The sequence below is a fragment of the Leuciscus leuciscus genome (genome assembly GCF_965113295.1).
Source record: "Leuciscus leuciscus genome assembly, chromosome: 12".
NCBI classification, from domain to species: domain Eukaryota; kingdom Metazoa; phylum Chordata; class Actinopteri; order Cypriniformes; family Leuciscidae; genus Leuciscus; species Leuciscus leuciscus.
In genome coordinates this window covers 13,980,748-14,003,900 of record NC_138736.1, presented here as the reverse complement: position 1 = coordinate 14,003,900, position 23,153 = coordinate 13,980,748, and the positions used below count along the sequence as shown (strand labels likewise).

The following is a 23,153-nucleotide window of genomic DNA, read 5'->3' as shown; positions in this document are numbered from 1 at the left end:
GGGAAAATATGAAGAGCTTCAAAACACTGGAACTCTTAAAACCTAACAAGTTTATGTGCTGTCTCCTGCTTTCTTAGGCAACTAACTTCTAGGACAACATCTTAAATGTCATGAACCTTCACAAGTTGCTGAATTGGAACACTGTACATATGCAACAATGCCTTATGCCACACAAATGGAATTTGACACGTATGAATCCAATAGAGTTTGACATTAGCATGGAGGCAAACAACGAGATACTCTAACAAGCCCAAATATGCATTGTGCACAAAAATTTAATGAGATGTCACTATTTGTATAGAGAATCTTCAGTATTCAATGAAATATCTTTTCACTGAGTTTGATGCAATGCATTCTGGGTTTGTCTTCCCTCCAAAAGATAGATGTGATTCCAAAATGAGAAGGCTGAATAATGTGGTTTCCTACCTTTTGCAAAGAGCTTTTGCATTTTGAGTGCCTTCAATGCTTTTAAAAGCCAGGCAGGGAATTCACTAGGTTTTTAAACAGAACTATCATTTAATTAAGCTATTAATGTTAGGAGTTGGAGTCTTAAGAGCATCAGAGTCAACCAATGTTTTCATAGCCATTACATTTTCAGAGAGCTCCCAGGAAAGTTGTGGTTCCATAGCATCTTCCTAGGACTTTTCCCATTTCTGTTTGGACTCACTGTATGGTTTCTCTCTCATCTGTTTAAGTTTACTGTATATCATGTGAGTTCTGTATTTAGACTGTATAGATGTGGTGAGAAACATGCATTAAGTTGTAAAATCTCTTTCTACATCATGTGTAGGGAATACACTACATGATGTCGACTATCCCACCATGTCACTGGATACTTCCATGCCAAACAGTTGGCCATTATACCCTTTAATGAGGAACAGATAGGATAAATAGTCCAATAAAAGCAGGCCGTCTCTGAAATTGAGAGCAGTCTAGACTGACTCGATGAACTGTGACATCCTTCTTTGTTTTACTGGTTCCTTTTTTTTTTTTTTTGCATCAGAACTACTCTGGTTCTTGGTTGCGTTAATAGTTCTAAAGCAGCAGTTCTCAGCTCCTAAAAATATTTACGTTTCTTATGAAAACCATGGCAAGAAAAGGAGATTGTTTTCTTTATTTCTCCTGCGAAGTAACAATCCTCCCCTGGACCAGTCTAAATGAGGTTAAACCTCTGCCTGAAACACTTTAGCAATCAATAAATAATTGTGCAGTTGGCCGGCTTGTAAGTGCTTTGTTGAATATCTAGCAGCAATGTTTTAAAGCCAAGGTTTTTTTACGCTTGTGTTTGTTGGCTGAAATCTCACTCAGCTGTCATTTAGTCCTCCAGCTATCATAGAAATGTTTCTATGAACTTTTTGCCTGTGTAATCTCCATTAATTAATGTCAGTGTTTGGGTGTGGAGCTGCAGATCCCTTTTGAACAGATGATGTGGTTTTAGAGGGTGATTATGTGTCTTTTTGAAACATAACACATGTTGTATTTTAATCTTGTCCACTTCAATTTATTTTTTTTGTTCTGTAAATAAACTATAGTTCAGTGTAATTTCTTGTTTATATCCATGTCTTTGAGGCTTTCAGTCTCACTCTTTCCTCCTTTCAGACTTAAGAACATTTAATTGCTTGACTCTCATGGATCATTATCACAGTTTGGTCCTTGCTCTATTTCATATGTGGAGCCTTTGCTATTACAAAAGGGGTGTCTTTAAAAAGTACAGACTTAATGAACAGCTTACCGAACAATTCTTCATAAGTGCTTCAATAATGATTTTGGAACCACAAAATTAAGATTCCAAATTAGTCAGAAAGTGTCTTTGCACCTTGTTCAAAATAGACTTGAACAGTAGTTGCTGCATTTCTCCTATTTTGTGGCATAATGGAGGTGCCCGTGCCATCAGTCACAGTCATGAGAGACTGGAAAAGAAAAAAAAGAAGGAACAATCTGTCTGCAAAACATAGCGCTGGTGAAAATTGATTAGCGATGCCGTTGCAGCTTCGTCAAAGCTGCTGGCGGTTGGCAAACCATCTCAGGCACGGTCCTCTGATTGAATGAGATTAATTTGTACAGGAGTGAATGATGTTTGTCTTTTACCCATCCCCCATTATTTTCTTTAATTCTATGTGGGGAGAACATATTTGGCAGCAAACATCAGGCGTGGACCGATGGGAGTACGTGTGGGTAAAATGATGAAATGCAGCTGAAATGGAAAGTGCGTACACGCGTGCCTCCTCTGGCAGCGCACGGAGGGTGGAGGAGGAATTGAGACATACGACTTTCCACTGTTTTTAGTATTCCATGCTGTTTCCCGTGGAGAGTTGAACTGAAATGTAGAGTCAGTGAGTTGGATGTCTCCAAAAGGAGAAGCTGTAAAGAGTGAGTGTGAGGCCTTGAATGTTGGCAGTTTGATTTATCCTTAGTGCTATTTATCAGTCATCAGCTGCTGCTGAAGTCTTCACGGCACGTAATGGAGAACTTAATTACATTTCGAAGCCTTGATGTGAATCAACATTCAGAGGTTGAGTTAGACAACATCTTGCAAGTGCTAAAGAAGGAAGCACAAGTGTCTGCTAGAGTTGTCTCAAGTCACTCACTCATAGAGGCCGTCTACTCTGATTCTTGAGATATGTGACAAAAATAGCGGCTTTTCCACTTTGAAATGAATCAGAGATCATCCACAATAGTGTACACATTAACCATTTCATTTGGTTAATTTTTTGCTTTTTTATTTTTTATTATTAATTATGACTTGATCACTAACGTCCCTAAGAACAGTTATGCATAAGTTTATCTTTAAAAAAAAAAATGTATTACTACTGTGTGCTGACAGAGAAAAGGTTCATTATAAAAATGAACAGCTGTTTCCATACTTTTTGAAAACACTGTCAGTTTTTTGTAAAAGATTTGAAAGTCAATCCTTGTCCTTAAAGGGCACCTTTTCATATTTCACCTGCTATCAGTTCATCAACAAGATCAAACATGGGTGAATAATTATTATATATATATATATATATATATATATATATATATATATATATATATATATATATATATATATATATATATATATATATATTATTTATTTTTTTGTAGCTTTTATTGTTCCAGTACTTAACCCAGTTATCAGCATTTGGATAACCATCAGAAATAGCAGCTCTTGTGTGCTAATCGGACCAAAAACGTGTTTGAAAGGGTTCCAGATCGACTGAATTAGTCATGGCAACAGCAAGGCCCAGAGTGGAGTTTTACCATCACGAGAGCAAATGCGTTAAGAGAAATGTATTGCTCTGGGCAACGTTATCCAAGTCCCAGTGCCAAGTGGGGATTTGCAGAAGAAAAGTTTTTATAATGTATCCATAAAGTCTCTGTTATATGATAGAATGCAAGTGTATTTAAAATCTATTGTTTCCATTTTCTCTCTCTCTCTCTCTCTCTCTCTCTCTCTCTCTCTCTCTCTCTCTCTCTCTCTCTCTCTCTCTCTCTCTCTCTCTCTCTCTCTCTCTCTCTCTCTCTCTCTCTCAGGCCCAGACTGCATGCACAGAGGAAGTTTGCGCAGTCTCAACCCAACTCCCCCAGCACCACGCCGGTGAAGATGGCCGACCCCTCTCTGCCCACGCCGCTCACACATATCACATTCCTCTCCAAACGCAAACCCAAGACAGAAGACTTCCTCACCTTCATATGCCTTCGAGGTATTGCCTCATTTTTCATTTCCCTTACAGAGTTAATATAGTTTTGACAATATTTTATTTTATTTGTATTTTGGTTTTTAATTTGGTCTTTAGTTGTAAAGGTGCATGATTTTTATTATTTTTTTGAAAATAGTTTCAGGATCATTTTAGTTTTCCTCTCTAGTAACAGCTAACTATGATGACGAACAACACTTTATTAGAAACTGCACCAAAATAATGCAATCAAAGTTAAAGATTTAACACAGCGCACTGCAGTCCAAGTGGACAATTAAATGTGCGATAAATGTGTAATTGCTGCTACATTTAGCAGTAAATTGTAACTACCATCATTATAGAGTATCGAGCCACATGGACTGCATCCGCTCAGAGCAACAACTAGTTGCTGAATTTGTTAAGTTATGGCATGCCATTTTGGAAAATATTCAGGAGTTATTGTTGAGGCTGTTTAGACCCTTTATGTTTTGTGGAAGTTCAGAATAACTAAACTTTTGTTTTAGTTTTGTTAGTTTCTTAGTTTCACGAAGTGAGCTGAGCCGTTGTATGCTGTATGAGGCATTTGCTTTTCACAGTTACTTAATGTGGTTTTGACAATGTCAGATTTACCTTCCCCTGAACATCACGTGCGATACAGCAAAAGTCAGAATTCAGGCTTGGGAAATTAGTTAAATCAAATCTCTCAGCATTGATGAAAGAAGAAATACTAAAAAAAAAAAAAAAATTATTCTTGTTTTCTCCTTTAGGGTACTCCAGTTTTTAGTTATTTTATTACTAGTTTTTGTCTTTTGTTCATGATAAACTTTCCTACAGCCTTCGCCCAACACCTCGGCCTGCTCACCTGGTGCCCAGGAACCGTAGCACTGGTGTCTGGTGTCATGGCAGAGGTGGCATCTGAACTCCAATGCTGCACAAATGTTGACTCTCAAAGCTAGGAGGTATCAACACCAACTGTGTCATGTTGAAAAAATGGTGTTATCAGCCTGAAGTTTCATGAACACACACTTTTACAAACACACCCACCTCTGTGAACCAGGCTCTGCCTTTCACAAGGGATTATGGGTTCCTCTCGCTTTCAAGGTCGGTACACAGTGTTTCTATAGAGTGAATCTCAAATATTAGTTTTAACAGGTAAAACTAAAGGCTCCAGGGTAGCATAGAGCCTCATAGCCAATTCATGTTGAATCTGAGTTTAGAGAAAGTTATTTAAATTATATTTAATATTTTCAGCTAACAATTCTTGCTTTGTTTTAAACGTTTTACCACATTTCAATCCATTCTGTGGGTTTTCCCCCCAAATCTGTGCAGAAAATGCAAAAGAGATGTCGACTGTGTCTGCTCTTAGCTCTGTCTGGAGACTTTGTGTGGCCATTTTTATTTTACATTAATATTTGTTTTACTTTAAATTCATTTACTATTATTAGACCTTAACGACCAAAAAAGAAAATTTTCTCTCCCGTTTCATGCACGTCCTGAGATGTGTAAAGTGTAGGAAAAGTGGAAGCAGAAAGTTCCATTTGTACTGCTCAAATAATTGAGAGCAAAGACTTGCTGGACTTTGAATTTATTCTCTGGCTGGAGTTTTTACAACATAATAATAACTTAAACCTTGCGGGAGATGGTTTAGACTGCCTCATTTCAGTATAAACTTTCCTTTCTCACCGGGATTTCAGAATATCAGCCAGAACTATCCTGTATCATGTTTTCTGAAAACAAGACATTCATTAGCCCAAATTTACGGTTATGAGCATTCACTGCTTCTGTAAAAGTAGTCTTTTAATCACTTTGGCACGTTTTTGGGTACCGTATGAAATGTTAGCTAGTTGTATCAGATGCGTTATGCCCCGTGTATGCGGTCTGGTCAGCTCAGGTCTCCTCAGACTTGACCGTAACTTGACTTGGCCTGGTGTTTGAGGTCATGGAGAGGCCAAATCCACGTGTTGAGGGTGTTGCGTATCAGCCTCAACTCTCAGTGACTCTCTTAGCAGTTTTTTCCACAGTGGCAATTAGATGATGGGCCGCACCTCAATAACTGTACACCAGCCTCGACATTATTTATAGATGATACTCCCCTGCTGTAGTGTGTATATTTGTGTGTGTGGAGCTTAATGTTGTCCAAATGGCGTTACAATACAGTGGTGTTATGAGAAGTAAAGAGTTGTCATAACGCCATGTGTCGTTTTATCCTTCAAAGAATCCCTGACTTTCAGTATCTTCCAGAGTTCTCTTTACTTTGGCATGTCTGTTCCAGCCTTCAGGAGAGGCGGTCGTAAGCAGGCGGTGTTGATCTTTCAGAGGGGTGGAGGTAGAGAGGATGGGTAAATACAGATCAATGGATTCTGGGTAAATATAGCCAGGGTCAAATAGGCAGTCCTACAATAGCTCAGTTATGGCTGACTGCCAGTGAAACGCCGCTCTTATCTGACATAGAAAAAGTATTTAACTGGACCGCTGTGATAAAGGTGATGTTGTGATGTGTCCGACGGTCTTCTCAAAAGAAAAGTTAAGTCTTGAAAAGACGTAATCTATAGTTCTGCCTTTTGAGACAACAACATAAGCATGGTTTCGTTTTTTAAAATGGATTTTTCTAACATCAGTGTTGCGTTATATACGTGTTCTGATGCAATGTAAAGTAATGCGCTGTGAACAAAATGCAGGAATTATGCTGTGATGTAAGCCGTTTCTGTTTTCACACTACATGCCACTTTAAATCCTGATGAGTGTTTCATTACATGGAGAAAACAGTTGCCTGTATGTGTGTGAAATCTTCTTGTCAAACACTAAGATTCAAAGCAATCTTGATGATGATCTGTGCAGGCGAAATCCATGCTGATCCATAACTATCTTTAATAGTAAAGAAAAATGATGCAAAGACATTTCTTGTTTGAATTCTCATATGCATATAGAGCTGGGAAGTCTTTTGATTCTCAGTGTTTTTCATAGTGTACGTCAATGAACTGTTCAAGTGATTCGCTTACTTTAAGAAAAATGCAAAATACGTCTTATTTTTTTATACTAAATTCTTTAAAAAAATTCCGATCAAAAATGCATTAAAAAATAAAACATTTGATTAAAAAGTGATATTAAATTTTGTTCAGAACCTCTGCCATACACACTCCTCATAATATCAGCTAGGTAAAAGGTAAGGAGATATGAGTAAATGAATAATGTACTCCATTGCCCGTGTTGCATAACAAGCTGTTGTAACTGTATTTTTATGTGGATTTGAATGTCCTCATGAGCATTTACTTCAATTCCAGGGTCTCTTGGATATTGTTGACTGTCTTAAAGTCCTTATTTATGTCTCTCAGGCCACAGCAGCCGCATTCAAGCCACAGCCACGTGTGTCGGCGTGAAGCTGTTGCACTGGCGCTGCGCTACGAAAGAACAAAGATAGCTGATTTCAATTCAATTAAGTGCGCTGACGTGTGCGGCTTGGCGGTGGGGCAGCAGGCTGATTAAATTCATCCGCTGACTCCTCAAGCATAGGGCAAACTGGGTTAATGGATTTGCAGACATTCAGGATGGAATGTAAATTAGTGGAGATATAATCCATAATCCCCTCGCATTCTTGCTGCCGTCATAGCCCAAAGACAATGTTTTTAATGTCCCTCTTATTCCCCTCACTCACCGCTCTCTAGTGCACTCCATAGTGCCATATGCTGTCACATAGAGGGGATGTAGTGCCAGGCAGGGGGGCTGCTCACTGTCTAACATCTCTCCACTCAACTGCCATGCACCTCGACCTGATTGAAAACCTGTTAACCTGACTGGAGCCCTGACAACATTGGGTTAAGATGGGCGACCCGTACAAATCAAGCTGTAAAAGGATAGCTAAAAATGAGTTCTCTCATCATTTATTCACCCTCAAGCTGTTTCAAACCGGTATGGCTTTTTTTTTCGTGGAGTAAAGTTGTTCACGGAAAGTCGGTTTGACGTCAGTGACCCCACATGCCAAATTTGAATAAGGATCATGGGCGAACTTGTAAATATGGCGTAGGGAACCTTTTTCAGTGAATATCAACTTTAAATTCACACATAAAGCTGTAGTGTGACTTAAAATTATCACACAAATTGTTTTAAATAATTTTATGATACTTTTAATGGTGCTTTTTGACCTTTTAAGAGCTTGAAATAGCCCCTGGTCATTATACCCTTGTGAAAAAGAATACTTATGCTTTAGTGTGAACTGAATGGAATTTTTTTCCAGACACACTTGCTAATTGCAATTAAATGAAAATGTATTAGTTTAAATTTATATTAAATTCAATTAGCTGATTTAAAAAATTTTATATTGAGTGAGAAAGTTCGTAACCAGACAGTTGATGGACCCCATTGACTTCCATAGTAGGAAGAAAAATACTTTGGAAGTCAGTGGGGTCCATCAACTGTCTGGTTACTGTCATTCTTCAAAATATCTTCCTTTGTGTTCAGCAGGTTTGAAACAACTTGAGGGTGAGTAAATGATCACAGAATTTTCTTTTTTAAGTGAACTATTCCTTTAAGTACATCTTTACATGGAATTATACTGCCAAATGAACTGAGAAGCATTTATAGTAAAATAAAATTATTATAATAAAATAAAATTCCATATAATAAAATAATCATAAGTTTGTTATAATGTTTTTACAATTCAGTACATTTAAAATAAATTAACTACTTTGTGTAATATCGAATAATATCTAGCACACTAGAGTTAAATTTATATTCAAGCACTTTACATGTATGTTTACTTTAGCCAACACATCAAAATAATTAAATTAATGTTATCTGCAAGTACAGTTTTTTTTTTAAATAAAAGCTTTCACAAGGGTGTGCTTTAATTGTATGGAAAGAAAAAGATCGGAAAGTACTTCAAAGCTCTAACCTTTTGTGTATCACGGAAGAAAGGAAGTCATACAGGTTTGTAACGACATGAGGGCGAGTAAGTGATGACAGAATTTTCAGTTTGGGTGAACTATTCTTTTAGGAATACTTCCTCACTCCCTAACCATGTTTCTGATCAAAACAGTCCGCACGGCAACCAAACATCCAATCAGAGCGAGGACATCTGCTCAGCCAGATTTGATTGGTTCTCATTGAGCTTCAATTTTTACCTCTTTTGCTTTATAAAATGGGACAAAAGCAGAGCATCCGAAGTAGAACACTTCGCTTGTAATTATGTCTGTGCTTGAATTAAATCTGACAATTGTAATGGATGCCTTCATCTTTAATTATGATTTGTGTCAGCCTGTGAATATGAGAGCACATAATTGGGGATTGGGGAAGGTCTGTTTTTTAGTCTGTTTTTTATTTTCTTTCTCTCTGGGAGATGACAGATTTAGATTTGGCTCCAGAGAATGAAGCTGAGGGGAGAAGCCGTGACAGAAGGCGTGTGATTGCGATCAAAAATCTGGTTTGTGCACCCCTGACGCCAGTGACCGGGAGCTATAGTTGGGATACTCCCTACCCAGCATTCCCTGGGGCACTCGCTAAACCTCATGAGCCTGAGACTCATTCTGGAGGGGGTGTCTGAAACAGATTACATGACAATAACATCATTTTTGCAGAGCATCTAAAACTAGGAAAAAATGTCTGCCTTCCAATGCCAGTGATTTCCCTCCCCCATTCATGACCCAGGCTGACCCTCAAGTCTGTGAGCTATTGGCGTTTTGACCTTTTCCTCCCACAGCATGGGAGTGCAAGATAATGATAATGGCAGCCATTTTCTTAATTAGTTGAGCTGACATTAAGTGGCCCGGTTTGTTTGTTTGTTGGCACCTTTGGTCAATCTCTGCTTGTGATTTTAGGAATCTGGCTTGTTCCATATGGAGTAACCATCATAGGTGTTTTGTTTCAAAGCAAGTTGTGGTCCTGTTTTGTACATTAGCATAAAGTTACATTATACATGTCTTTGAATTTCTTTCTGTAATTCATGTCACGAAGGTCATCATGCATATTATGACTGATAATCCTTGAAGTGGAGAATGTAATTTGTAAATATGAGATGGTTAAAGCTAATATTTCAAAGTATTATAATATCCATCCATTCTCCAAACAGCTTTATCCTCTGTAGGGTCACGGGAATGCTGGAGTCTATCCCACCATCTCGGGCCACAGGTGGGGGACACCCTGAATGGATAGATATTGTAATATTTTACCTCAAAATTTTATCAATGTATCAATATTCCACCAGTCCTAACACTGGCATTAACATGCTAATAACCCAAAAACACGCAAGGTCTGAAACCATCTTTTATTTTAGTATTATTTTTATATTATTGTAGTATTTATTAATTTTCCGAATTAGCTTTTATTATTATCAGTATTCATTTTAATTTAATTGTAAGTTTTCATTATTTTTAAGTTTAAATATTTCTATGAAGTTTACGTTTTAAGTTTAGTAATCTTAGAGCTTCAGCTAAAACTTATTTAAATTAGTTACCAAAGCTAAATTTCAATTTTTATTTTCAATGTTAAGTTTGTGTGTAATATTTGTTTTATTTTGTTTCAGCTTTATTGCAATTTCTGAAAAAAATGTTTAATAGTTTTGTTTTTAGTTCAACAATAACAAGAAACCGTTTTACCACTTTGAAGTGAACACTAGTGATGTAGAATTCGGTCTCTCGGCCCTTTTACAGAAGTCAATTTAATAGCATCTCGTTAAGATTTCTACTTCATTCAGTCATTTTATTTGTTCCCCGAACAGTCAACATGTCTCATTTGCTTTTATAAATGTTGTCACACGGACCATAACTATTAATGTGGCATGTCAAATGCTACATGTATGCAGTGACATCATCACCGCAGCCACGCCGGCTGCAGCTTCACGTTAATAGAGAGCTAATGAGAGCACATTTGCAGGGCCGTGGCTGACACACTCATGTTTCATTCATGAGGCTGGCGGAGAACAGCACTAGATAATGATAATTGTTGCCCGGTGTAGTGCGGACGAATCGCAGACGTGCAGTAGTGCAGGTTTTTGCGCTGATAGGGCTGGAGAGGGCATATTTGGCAGCTAATGGGCAACAGGCATTTGACATGCATCACTTGCACTGTTTGTATGAGAAATATTGATGTTGCCAATGCATATTTGGCTATTGCTGGACCTTCTGTGTAATGTGGTGTGTGTCCACACTGTAAATAAAATTCACACCATTTTGAAGCTGTAAATAAATAAGGATTATTACAGTATGTTTTACAAGAAAATATTATTTCAGTCTTTCTAAAATTAACAAAAATTTTGTTTAGTTCAGTCAGTGTTACTTGCTGCTTCCGTAATTATTCATTATTTCTGAGTAAAAAAACAACAACAAAACAACTTACTAGTGAGTTTACCATGGTTAAGATGTTAATGATAACTTTATCAAATAAATAAAATCAATTAAATGCATTGGAATTATGACTGTCTACATCTGTTTTTGTTTTGTTTTTTGTTTTGTTTTTATTTCCGACGGTTTCATGTCATTCCTTTTGTGTTGTTTTGTTTTGTTGTTGTTTTTTGTTCCGACGGTTTCGTGTCATTCCTTGGTTTTGTATACCGTGCCTAACTTTTTATCTTTAAAGCTTTGTCTGATGAAGGTTTCATGTCATTCCTTTTTGGTTTGGTTTGGTTTGGTTTTTGTTCCGTTCCGTTCCGAAGGTTTCATGTCATTCCTTTTTGTTTTGTTTTGTTTTTTGTTTTGCTCCGAAGGTTTCATGTCACTCCTTGGTTTTTGCATACCGTGTGCAGTTTGTATACCGTGCCTTACTTTTTATCTTTCAAGCTTTGTCTGATCCAGGAGCAGTGGTGTATTATGGGGCTCTTCACATGGGGCTGCAATCTTTCAGTGTGCTGCTGGTTATCAGCTGGTGCTATTTAAAGCGTAGTTTCTCTTGAAAGGAGAAACGTAAGTCAGACACAGTCACTTGTGGCTGCAAATCTCCTCTCAGCACAGACCGAAACAGAGGAGTGTAATGTACTCAGGCTTCTGAGGAGCGTTCCTACGGCTGCAACAGTCTCGACTAATCTCATCCAGAGCAGCAGCTGATTTTCAGAGGATTACAGCTGCAATAGAAACTGAGATTACAGAGTTGTGTCGGTTTATCCCATTTTCTTCGGCCACTTCTCAGTAAATGTGCTGGGCCTGTGGCTTCCTTTAAAGCTTTCTCTGTCTCTTTCCCGCCTCTCAGGCTCACCGGCATTACCCAGTAACGTGGCCTACTTCGGCAGCTCTCAGGATGAGGAGGAACTGGATGATGAAGATGAAATTGAGGAAGAGAAAGCACCCAGTGTGGCATCCACGTCATGCCAGTCTACACCTAAGAAGGGCAAACCTGGCAAGATCAACGGATTCGGTAAGAATAGAGGATGAAAAACAATCGCAGCAAAATAGAGAACGTTTGTCTGTAACTTACTGTGTGATTGTTTTTATGATTATAGTTTGCAATTAAGTGATTAATTAGCATGAAAAAGTATGCAATATTATCATAAATTGCATTTAATAGTTTGATTAATAGTATCTTAATTTAGGACATCTCTTAGCAAATATTGATAAAAGTTATTTTTCAAAAGTTAGATTCTTTTTCAAGAAAGTAATACTTTTATTCAGCAGATGCATTAATCAAACGTGATAGTAAGTACATTTATAATGTTACAAATTATTATTTCGATTTCAAATAAATGCTGTTCTTTTGAACTCTATTCATCAAAGAATACTGAAATATAAAAATATTAAGCAGCTGTTTTCAACATTGATAATAAGAAATGTTTTTGAGCAGCAAAGCAGCATATTAGAATGATTTCTAAAGGGTCATGTGACACTGAAGATTGGAGTATAATGCTGAAAATTCAGCTTTGCCAACACAGGAATAAATTACATTTAAAATATATCAAAAATAGAAAACATGTATTACAGTTTTAAATAACTATTTCAGAAAATTGCTGTTATTGCTGTATTTTTGATTAAATAAATGCTGCCTTGCTGAGCATAAGATAATTTATTTTTATTTTTATCGTACTGACCCTACATTTTTAACTGTGCTGTACGTGTTAAGAGAGAGAGAGAGAGAGAGAAGAGAATTGCTGCTTCTTGTGTGGGAACGGGAATCTTATATTGGAGTGGGACATGACGCTTCCATCTTTCCACTCCAATTATCACTTTAGTAGGAAAGGCGGTAACAGGGTGTTTATGCATTCAGCCCACAGCTGTGCCGAGTAACGGCAGGCAACAAGCTTTACGCTAACACACACTCTCACACCCCCCCAACAAATGAAGGAAAGACAGTCCTATAAGTCAGTTTGAGCACTTTATTGAGACTCTCAATAGATGCTGTGTGAGTTTAAAGAAGGGCGGCAAGGTATTGGGGGAGCATGTGTGTTAATGAAACATCATGTTAAACAAAAATAGTCTGTCAGTAGATAATTGAAAGCCAAGAGGCTCATTTAATTTAGTGTGCTGAAGTGTCTTTAACAGCCATCAGAGGATCAAGCTGCCATCTATATATAAACACAAATACACACATTAGTTGTGTAAGCATTTGTCTCTAAGTATTGTAGATTTATATCAGTGTAGCACACACAATTTTATTTGTTTATTTTTCATAAATAGTCTGAACAGTCCCTCCAGGATTTCACCATCGCAGAATTTAATGCAAACTGTGTGTTATTTGCAGAAGGTTTCATTTTTGTCTTATTTCCGCAATTTGTCCACAAAACAATGTTCTCCTGAGAGGGGAAAAAAAACTATTATCTCATGAAAACCCTAAATCAGACTCCAAACAAATAAATCAATATCTGTTCAGCGGTATTACTGTGAATTCCATTGTAAAGTGAACTGGGATGGACCATATGGAACACTGGGACACCCGGTTATATGTAAGCATTTTAAAAGCAATTAAACTACCATATAGAGTACATTATTTTTCATAATGCTTGATTTCACTATTAGATTTAATGCATTATTTTACTGGATATGCACTTTTTAATGTTTTGAGTGAATGCTAATACTATTATGTATTGTCATTTTTTTGTTCAATTAAATTGTTCAAGTGTAAAAACATGAAATAATAATTTGAAACATTTGAAACGTACAGTATATAAGTGTTACTGATTTATATGCTGTACAGATCCAGTGACAGTGTGCAAGAGTGTATTCTTATTGTGTCTGTTCTTGTTCATGCATAATTTAGCTCAGTTTTATTCAACTCAAATTGATCTTGATTGCTCCAGATTGGCCCAGATTCAGGAATTTGCGCCTTATTCTTTACAGTCCTAAAGTTTTGTGCATGTAGAGCAGCCTGACCGCCTGAGGTGGATGGATGCGTGAAATGCACACAGTCCCATGTTCAGGAAAGGAATTTCCCATCGCTCTCTCTCGCTCGCTGTCTGTCCTTAGCTTATCCGGTGACTGGAGACATCCCGTTGTCTGTCCTGTCCCATGTCAGATGTGACACTTTAATATAGAGCACAGGCAGAGCTCCAGTCTCTCTCTCTCTGTGTGTGTGTCTCTGAGAGCAAGAGAAACCATAGTGCTCGGCTTTCATTCGCTGAACCTCAGTAACCCAGAGGCGTGTTTACATTTCTAAATTAAACACCTTTTATTGAGTTCAGCTGTCGGTAGCAGTTCCAAGTGCAAGCCTTACAGCGCGAAAGCCCGTCCGTTTCCCCTTCGCTGACACGCTCTGCTGCCTCTTGATATTTAAACACTGTAAAATTAAAGTGAGCAGTTGTAAATACAGAGAGCAGTTTGAATGTGTGTTAATTAGAGCAGTCCAGAGGGCCCGATAACAGACAGACTACCCTGTCCAAAAATGGCAAAAATAGTTATTCACAGCCTTATCTATAGAAAACATCTACAAATGCATATTAAAAACAACCTCGCAGTACACAAATAAGTATGAAGTATGGCAAAACTGCAGTTTTCAAAATTGTTCTGACACTGCATTCGATAAAATTCATAAACCAATCCTCTTGCATTGCTCAATGAGTTGTGCACAAGATTATAATAAAACGCACTGCTTTCACACACACAAAAATACACTGCAAATAGTATAATATTTTTAGTGTGTGATTTGAAACATTTACTGCATGCTAAATAATGAATTGAATGTAAAATGTGACTGAGAAGGCAATGAAATACAATATTTTAATGTACTATCTTTGCAATTAATAAAGAATAGTTGGTTACGCTTTATTTTAAGGTGCCCTTGTTACAGTGGAATTATACACGGAAGTACTGAGTAATGTTAATTAACAACATGCACGTACTGTTCAGGTTAGGATTAGAGTTTAGTGTTAGTTGCATGTAATTATGCATAATTTATAGTTATTACTATAGTAACTACATACAACATATTTTTGTGTATTTTAATAACCCTGTTATTTTTGTTTCCTAGTGCTAAATGGCCATAAGGTACACAAGGACAAAGAGCTCACTCCCAGAACAAGAAGCAGAGAGTTGGCTGTGCTAAGAGATTGCAGCGAGAGGTGTGATGCGTCTGGTGACATCTCACACAAGCACACGGCGGCCACCGCCAAGAGCCACAACACCAACGGCCACAACTACAGAAGAGCCTCAGAGGAACTCCGCAAGCAGGTATACCATCCTTCTGTCCATCCCAGTGTCAGTAAGAGCAAGGGATTGTACAATGATTGGCCATGTAAGTTGCTTTGCACGCTGACAATCTGCTAGTCAGTTGGGAACATCGATCCTGATGTGGCCCTCAAACAATCAGACCACCACCATCTCCGGCATTAACAAGCCTGTCGGGTTTGAGGGCCACAAAACTGATTAAGTGAACAATGAACCTCAGAGAGCAGGGAAAGACAGATCACCTCATCAGCCTCTGTTTCTTTCTTTCTTTCTTTTTTGGCAAAATGCCTTGTACTAACTGAGAAGTGTAGGGCTAGCTTTGGAACTGTTTTAAACATGTTTCGCTATATACTTAAAAATGTTGTATCGTATCGGTATTTCATCCTGACGGATTCTGCTTTTTGTGAGCCTGAAACCGCAATTTTTTTTATTTTATTTTATTTTAAACCCGGTCCCAGAGTGGATAAATCTGAAAATGACACCCTTGCGTTTTCGTGTGTACAGCCGATCCGTATATTTTGTGAAACGATGATGTCATCACCCCACGTGTCGAAAAATGTAGTTTTATTTTATTTCTTTATTTTACTTCTTTATTTATATTTTCTTTCTTATGATATGATGCCTGTCTGTTGTCTGATTAAGACATTTCATATTTTGTACCAGGTTGTTTATATTGTTAAATAAAGTTCTTGGTAAAAAAAAGAAAAGAAAAAAAGAAGCTACTGAGCCTATTATTATTGTATACGCTGATTTCACGCAGCCGCCATTTTGAAATCGAAAGTGAGGCTCCGGTGGGAACAACCCCGGAAGTAAAGATAAACAACAATGCCTTGGATTACCAACCTGAAGCTGCTGCCGCGATTTACACCATTGGATGTTAATATCCAATATAGGATATGTATATAGTTCATACCTGCTTCGTTTTTTACATTCTGAATTATATATAAAAAAAATATTTTCTTTATAAATGAATTTCACTGTATATAGTCTAAAGTATGAAAGAAATGTTTGTACATTTTTAGAATTAACACAACATCATTAAACACAACAATACGCTATCACATTCACGACTCTCCTGTGATTAAAGGCGACACTTCCGGTTTTCTTCCCACCGGAGCCTCGCTTTCGATTTCAAAATAACGGCTGCGTGAAATCAGCGTATACAGCAAGCCAGGTTCATGCTAATGCTCCAAGTCTTCTTCTCCATTTTTAGTGTATCTCTGTGGCAGAATTACAGCGCCACATACTGGTCTGGCATGTAGACTACATCGTTTTGAGTCCGTTTCCGTGGTTTCGTGTGTACGCAGATATTTCTTGTTTACGTAATTTTTATTTGGATAGGGAAAGCTTTGGCTTCATGTGGATGTGGCCTAAATCATTGTTATGAATCCGCATTTAGAAGTGGCACCTGTACGTCGCAGTTTAACCGCAATGACTGACCCAATGTTAAACCCTTTAGTCCGATAAATCCTGTTATTAGAGTGACATGAACATAAACACACTGCCACTCATCTGCTGTACTTAAAACAATAAGCAACACTGATAGATGCGGCATAGTCCGCAATACTGTGAGAATCTATTAGACAGCTGTTGACCCCTCTCTCTCTTTCGGTCTCTCTTTAAAAGCCAATTTTCTGAAGGGTGTTCAGGTGTTGAAGAGCTTATAGCCTGTGCATGACCCTTTGCACATGAGCTGAATGTTTATCATGCTGGTTTCTATGTTTGTGCTGAGCTACTGTCCATTTTAGCAATTGGCCAACAATTTTTTTTGTTTGCTAAAAGACAGTCTCACATGATACAGTATTTACTTATGTATTAAAATAAGTAGTGGAGTATGGGTTTTTATAATTATACATTTTTATTCATGTTATTTATATGAGTGTTAGCCATTGCACAGACTTTCTTGATCAGGGAATAAGAGAGTTCTCATGCTGTGCACAGCAGGTGCAGGATCAGGTTCAGCAGCGTTATTATTGAACTGATTCGCCTTTGTGTGTTAATTGTTATCCCCGAGTTACGGCTATATTCATTTGTTTCATTGTGTCCATGGTAGCTATTAATGAGTCTCTTTTATGTTTTGTCTTTGAAGTTTTCTTGTACTTTGTGGTACTTGGCTGTGGGTACTTTGTCTCCAAAGAGAAAGTGTGTTGAAATGAAATTGAGTGCATGTAAATACACATTTACAATTAAAAAACAACAACAAAAAAACACATAAAGTAAATAAACCTATAGACCAAATAAAACAAATTGATAAAACAAAAATAACTGATTTATAGTTTTGTTTGTCTGTGCCAAATTAATGTTATAGACTAATAATCTATACTAATAATCATTACTAAAAGTTTTCTTAATTTTTCTGAATGAAAATATCTGACATACAACTTAATTCTATTTACTCCATATGTGTTATTTTTATTTATTTGAACTAATTTGCAATAAATTGAAAATGGAATTGAGAGGGAGAGCCTTCCTTATCTTAACACACTGTGTGTGTGTGTGTGTGTGTGTGTGTGTGTGTGTGTGTGTGTGTGTGTGTGTGTGTGTGTGTGTGTGTGTGTGTGTGTGTGTGTGTGTGTGTGTGTGTGTGTGTGTGTGTGTGTGTGTGTGTGTGTGTGTGTGTGTGTGTGTGTGTGTGTGTGTGTGTGTGTGTGTGTGTGTGTGTGTGTGTGTGTGTGTGGAGGGGTGTTGCGGGCTGCAGATGTTCTCAGTTAATTATTTTGCTTTGCTGCAGCTGGCCTATAGCAACACATGATGTCATCTGTCCTCCCTCACGCTCAGATGCAAACAAGATCCACTTCAGAGAGCTGGCCTGGCCTCTGTCTGTGTGTGTTCTCTTGTTTTTTTTAATCTGGCTGTTAAGCAGGTTTAATTGCACGTCTCTGGCCAGACGGCCTTTAACTATTCCATCCTTCCTTCCATTCTCTTTGCTTGCTTTCTTCCCTGTTTCCTCCACTGGGGACAGTCCAGTGACCTGTGTTCTCTCGCCTACGCGGTTTCTCTCTCATTCTCTCTCTTCCACCTTTTCAGGCAGTCTAAATAATAGCTGGCAAGGGCTCCTTTGCACTCTCTGGTTGTGTTCTGGGATCAGTGAGCTCTCTAGTGGTCATGGCGCTCATTACACCGAGCCAGGCGTGGAATTTCTGCTGCGCACAAGCTCTACTCAGCATCCAGCACACTCGGACATTATGCTGAGTGGGATTATCATTACAATCACATTCTGCACTCTCAGAGCCCTGCAGACGGGATGGGGCGTGCCGTAGACCACTGACGTGTTCTTTCGAAAGGGGGCGGGTGTGATGACGGGGGCTACATAGACATGGCCGCAGCTGACAACATGCTACATTTGCTTACTCTACCTGCAGAGAGCATCCATCATGCCTGCCTCTGGGGCTGGAGTCTGTCGCTTTCTTTTATATTCTCCCCCTCTCCCTCCTGCTGCTTTTCTTTCTTTTTTCACCGTCGACAAGGGGAAGCGATTGATGAAGGAGGTCACATTTCAGTCCCCCTTATCTTTTAATAGACTCTCTTTGTTGTTCGGCTGCACCTGATAGGAATACAATACAGCCGATGTCTTATTTCAAAGACACTCCGCAATCTCCTCATCTGTCCGACAACGAACCTCTGGCCCAGAGATCACAGCAGTCTGGACACTGTTCCCAAAACACTGCCTCTCATTAGGAGCGTTCAGAGATTTTAAAGAGAGAAATAAAGTGAGAGGGATGGGGAGGGTTGTAAAAGGGTGTGGCACTACATCTGAAGACCTTTTCACAGAGCGTGAATTTATCACAACAGGCCTCAAAGAAAAAATCTAAACCCTGCAATTAAATGAACCCCTTCAGACCAGGTGTGAAAATTCATATTGTGACAAAAGCAACTTTTTTTTCTTTGTGTAGGTCTTTTTCTTTTGTTTGGTAAATAACTGACCATTACCGGCATTCCAGATAGACGCAAGTACAAAATTAGTCTTCGCCAAATGGGGTATAAATGCATATGAAAATGTTATTAAATGTCAGTAACTTTATAAGGAAGTGAAACATCTGCAGTACATTCTTTGAATTTAATTGAAAGAAGAGACAACAAAATGTATTACAAGCCATCTAACAAAGATGACTTTTGTCATCACGTTTTCTTAGCTTCTAACTTTTTCTTCAGTTGATAGGTTGGATTTGTATGGAAGCTTGTTTCCACCACAGATTTTAAAATAATAATAAAAAAGATTTTTATCTCAGAATTGCGTGTAATAAAGTCGCAATTGTGTTTTAAAGTAAAAAATGTGCGAGAAATAAGGTTGCAATTCTGACTCGCAACTGACTCCATGTTTATATCTCGCAAATCCGATTTTATAACACGCAATTGCTACTTTATATCACGCAATTCTGAGAAATAAAGTCAGTGGTGGAAACAAGCTTCCATAGCTTTGAGCCCTGCATGGGGCTTTTGAAATTGTTTGCCATGTATAAAATATGTTTCACAAACATTGTGCAAAGAAAACTTTGGATACCTGACTGCAACATTCATGTACTATGCTATTGCATTGTTTTGATTAAAGGCTTGTCGAAAACTTTAAGCCAAATATCAGGACTCATTCTTCTTGTCCAATGAGATTCTTCTAATGTCAGGAAGCACATCGTGTTTATTTCACCTGGAGTTTTTAGCCTACTAAAACCCTCCGGCTGCATCTTCTTTTCTTGCTTCTGTGAGAACACACACATAGGAAATCAAACCCTTTCTGCCTTGCCAGAAAAATAGAGCCAAAGAAAACAATGTGAAGAGAGAAGTCGAGGCTGACTATGTTTGTAGCCTGGCATAGTCTAATTCCCATGGTGGCTGTTAAACAATGAGAGGCCGGGCGTAACCCAAGCTGCATCTGCTCTGCTGTGAAGTTTATTGGGGGCCTCAGATCAGCTGAAAGAACAGATCCTTTTATTTGGGCATTAAAGCCAAATTTGAAGAACTTTAGTGTACTGTGCTGTATAAAGCCAACTATGAATTGGTGTTTGAATGAGATTTTATGATGAACTTTACTTCTAAGGATTTTTTTGCAGCTGTTGGCACTGAATAAAAACATTCCTCTCTTTCTTCTCCCTCCATCTAGTACATTTCCCCTCCCTCTTTTCCCCCCTGCTGTTTTCTCTGTTTTGGGGTTTTTGGAGCTCTGTTGTGGTCTGTATTATTGTGTATGCAGAGACATGCACTGTGACCGTCTTAGTATGCAAAAAGACATTAGGAGCTTATTATTTGCAGTCAGGTTTGAGAATCTCAGTTCCTTGAAGTTGCATTGATCCACTTTATATAACATGATGATAACAATTTTCTTCTTCTGTTCACTTAAGGTCACAAAAGTAAATGGAGTCACACGGGCATCATCAGCCGGAACGCACACAGCCGGTGCCAAAAAGCAGAAAGACTTCCGTCTGCCGTCCAAAACTGTGAAGTACACAGCCACCGTGACCAAGGGCCACGTCACCTACACCAAAGCAAAACGAGAACTGGTAAAGAAAGCCAAACTCAACCACAACAAGCACGCTGTTTCTGCTGGCCTCCGTGCTTGCAGCAACAACCACCAACATCATTCTCATCATCCAACCAGCAACGGCCATGGCCGGCCTCAGCTCTCTCACTCAGGAAAAGCCCAAAGTATCAATGCAAAAACCCGCAAACAGGTGCTATTATCGAATGGGGTGCATAAGATGACTAACGGTGGCCGGCTTAACGGCAGGCTTAATGGACGCCACAGTGCCAGGGAAGAGGAGCAAGATGGCCGACAACTGCGGCAGGGACTGCGGAACTCTAAACGCAGAAGTGATGCTATTACGATCCTTGGAGCTGGAACTGAGAGTGATGAGGCTAAAACTAAGCTGCCTGTTAATGAGGTTAAGAAAGCTAAACTGCAGACTAGCCCACTGGAAACTCGCAGCAAGAAGGCCCTGAATCAGTTCAAGCTCCCCAACACTGTCACTATTGCACATAGTATCACTGAAATGGCTGCCTCCCCTACTCAGAAAACGGGTCATGCCCCTCCTCAATCTCCCCCTGCTGCTCCTGCCTCCCCAGGCATGCCCCAGAACCCCGCAACCCCTGAGCCAGCACGTCAGCGGCCCAAGCGTGCCTCTGCTGGCAAACTGATGTTCATCAGACAAGCACAGCAGAGGGCCCAAACTAACCCCGCCCTCAATCGGACCACATCCACTACCTCAGCCAGCAAATCCTTCAAACCAGCAGAGCCCACACACACACCTCCAACACGGCCGGACAGGGAGCGTGAAAGGAGCAAGGCAGGGTGGGCGACCCTGGGGGAGGAGGTGCCCATTTTCAAGCCCAGCTCCAGGGAGTTCCAGGACCCTTTGGTTTATCTTGACTCGGTACGGGAACGGGCCGAGTCATGTGGACTGTGCAGAGTGCTGCCACCTCCTGACTGGAGGCCAGAGTGCAAACTCAACGACGAGATGCGTTTTGTGACACAGGTTCAGCGCATCCACAAGCTGGGTCGGCGCTGGGGCCCCAATGTTCAGAAACTGGCCTGCATTAAGAAGCACCTCAAATCTCAGGGCATCTCAATGGACGAGCCGCCTCTTATAGGTGAGTCCCTTTAAAACCTTTTGAATACAGCTACTTTGTTGGTATAAGCCAGAGTTCCACAAATCTGGCCCTGGATGGCTGCAGATTTTAGTTCCATCCCTAATCAAACATAACTGAACAATTTAATCAGGGTAACTTGACAATTGCCCATTTCTCCAGAACTTGCCCAGCACCATGACAAGGTTGTAAAACCACTTTGAGCCATTGCGTTGCTTCAGAATTCTGTTTGAGGATCCAGTCAGAATATATGGATGAAATAAATGTTTAGTGAGCTTGCTAGAATGCCGCCGCTACTGCAATAATTCCTATGAGAGTTTTAAACGTGGTCACTGACCTTTTTTTGTGCTCACTCTCTGTCGGTTTCTTAGCTCACTTTCTCCTGTCATTATGTTTCAAAAGACAAAAAGATATCACACCATTTTTCCTTCAACATATTTAGAGAATTAATGAGCTGTGAAATTAAATGAATTTTAATTCTGGAGCTGTCAATACTATGATGGCAAATGGTTCAGTGTGTCAGTTGCAGTGGTTTAGTTGAGTTATGTTTGGAAACGATACATTAACTGTTAATATACACTTCTAACATACAGTTTTTGCATTCAACATTAATAATAATTTCTTCCCGCTCTCTGTCACCCGTTCAGGTGGCTGTGAAGTAGACCTGGCTCGTTTTTCTGAGCTTGTCTGTGACATGGGTGGAATGCAGCAGGTGATGGACCTGAAAAAATGGAGCCGGCTGGCCGACCTTCTTCGCATTCCCAAATCAGCACAGGATCGTCTGGCCAAGCTCCAGGAGGCCTACCTCCAGTACCTGCTCTCTTATGACCTGCTCTCTCCCGATGAGCACTATCAACTGGAGCAGGAGGTGCTGGGAGAAAAGGAGGTTCTGGAACGCAAGCGAGGACCCCTGGAGGGCCACTCGGATAGCGGCCAACGGTCTCTGGTTCTTCCCCGTTTCGAACCCAAGAATGGACTCACCGGCCTTAACCACCGCAACGGCTTCCACAATCACAACAAAGAGCCAGACACGCAGCGGCAGGCCGGCCGCCGCAGACTGTTTGCTCAGGAAAAGAAAGGGGGAAAAGTGGACAGTGATGAGGCAAAAGAGGAGGCAGAAGAGGAAGGTGTTCTCAGTGACCAGCACAAATGTATATACAAGGTAATAGAGGCACATACGGATAATAGCTCATCTGCAAGCTAACGTTATTGTTTCCTCTCTGAAATGGCAGTATTATGTGTCAAACTTGTTTCATTCACTTTATTCAGTCAGTCAGACTAGCAGATGTGCCATTTCCTCAGGTAATGAAGTGTTTAGAGAGAGCAGAGAGGGCTCGCCACTGAG

At 39.4% G+C, this 23,153-nt stretch overlaps 1 protein-coding gene across 1 annotated transcript in view; it reads left to right on the top strand.

Moving 5' to 3' along the window:
* jarid2b (jumonji and AT-rich interaction domain containing 2b) overlaps positions 1–23,153 on the top strand; it is a 106,159-nt gene that overhangs the window by 71,218 nt on the left and 11,788 nt on the right. Inside the window, exons 4-8 of the mRNA XM_082186096.1 lie at positions 3,517–3,686; positions 11,832–11,996; positions 15,036–15,235; positions 20,566–21,811; positions 22,456–22,970. Of these exons, the coding sequence (XP_082042222.1) occupies positions 3,517–3,686; positions 11,832–11,996; positions 15,036–15,235; positions 20,566–21,811; positions 22,456–22,970 (2,296 nt within the window). The remainder of the gene's footprint in view (positions 1–3,516; positions 3,687–11,831; positions 11,997–15,035; positions 15,236–20,565; positions 21,812–22,455; positions 22,971–23,153) is intronic.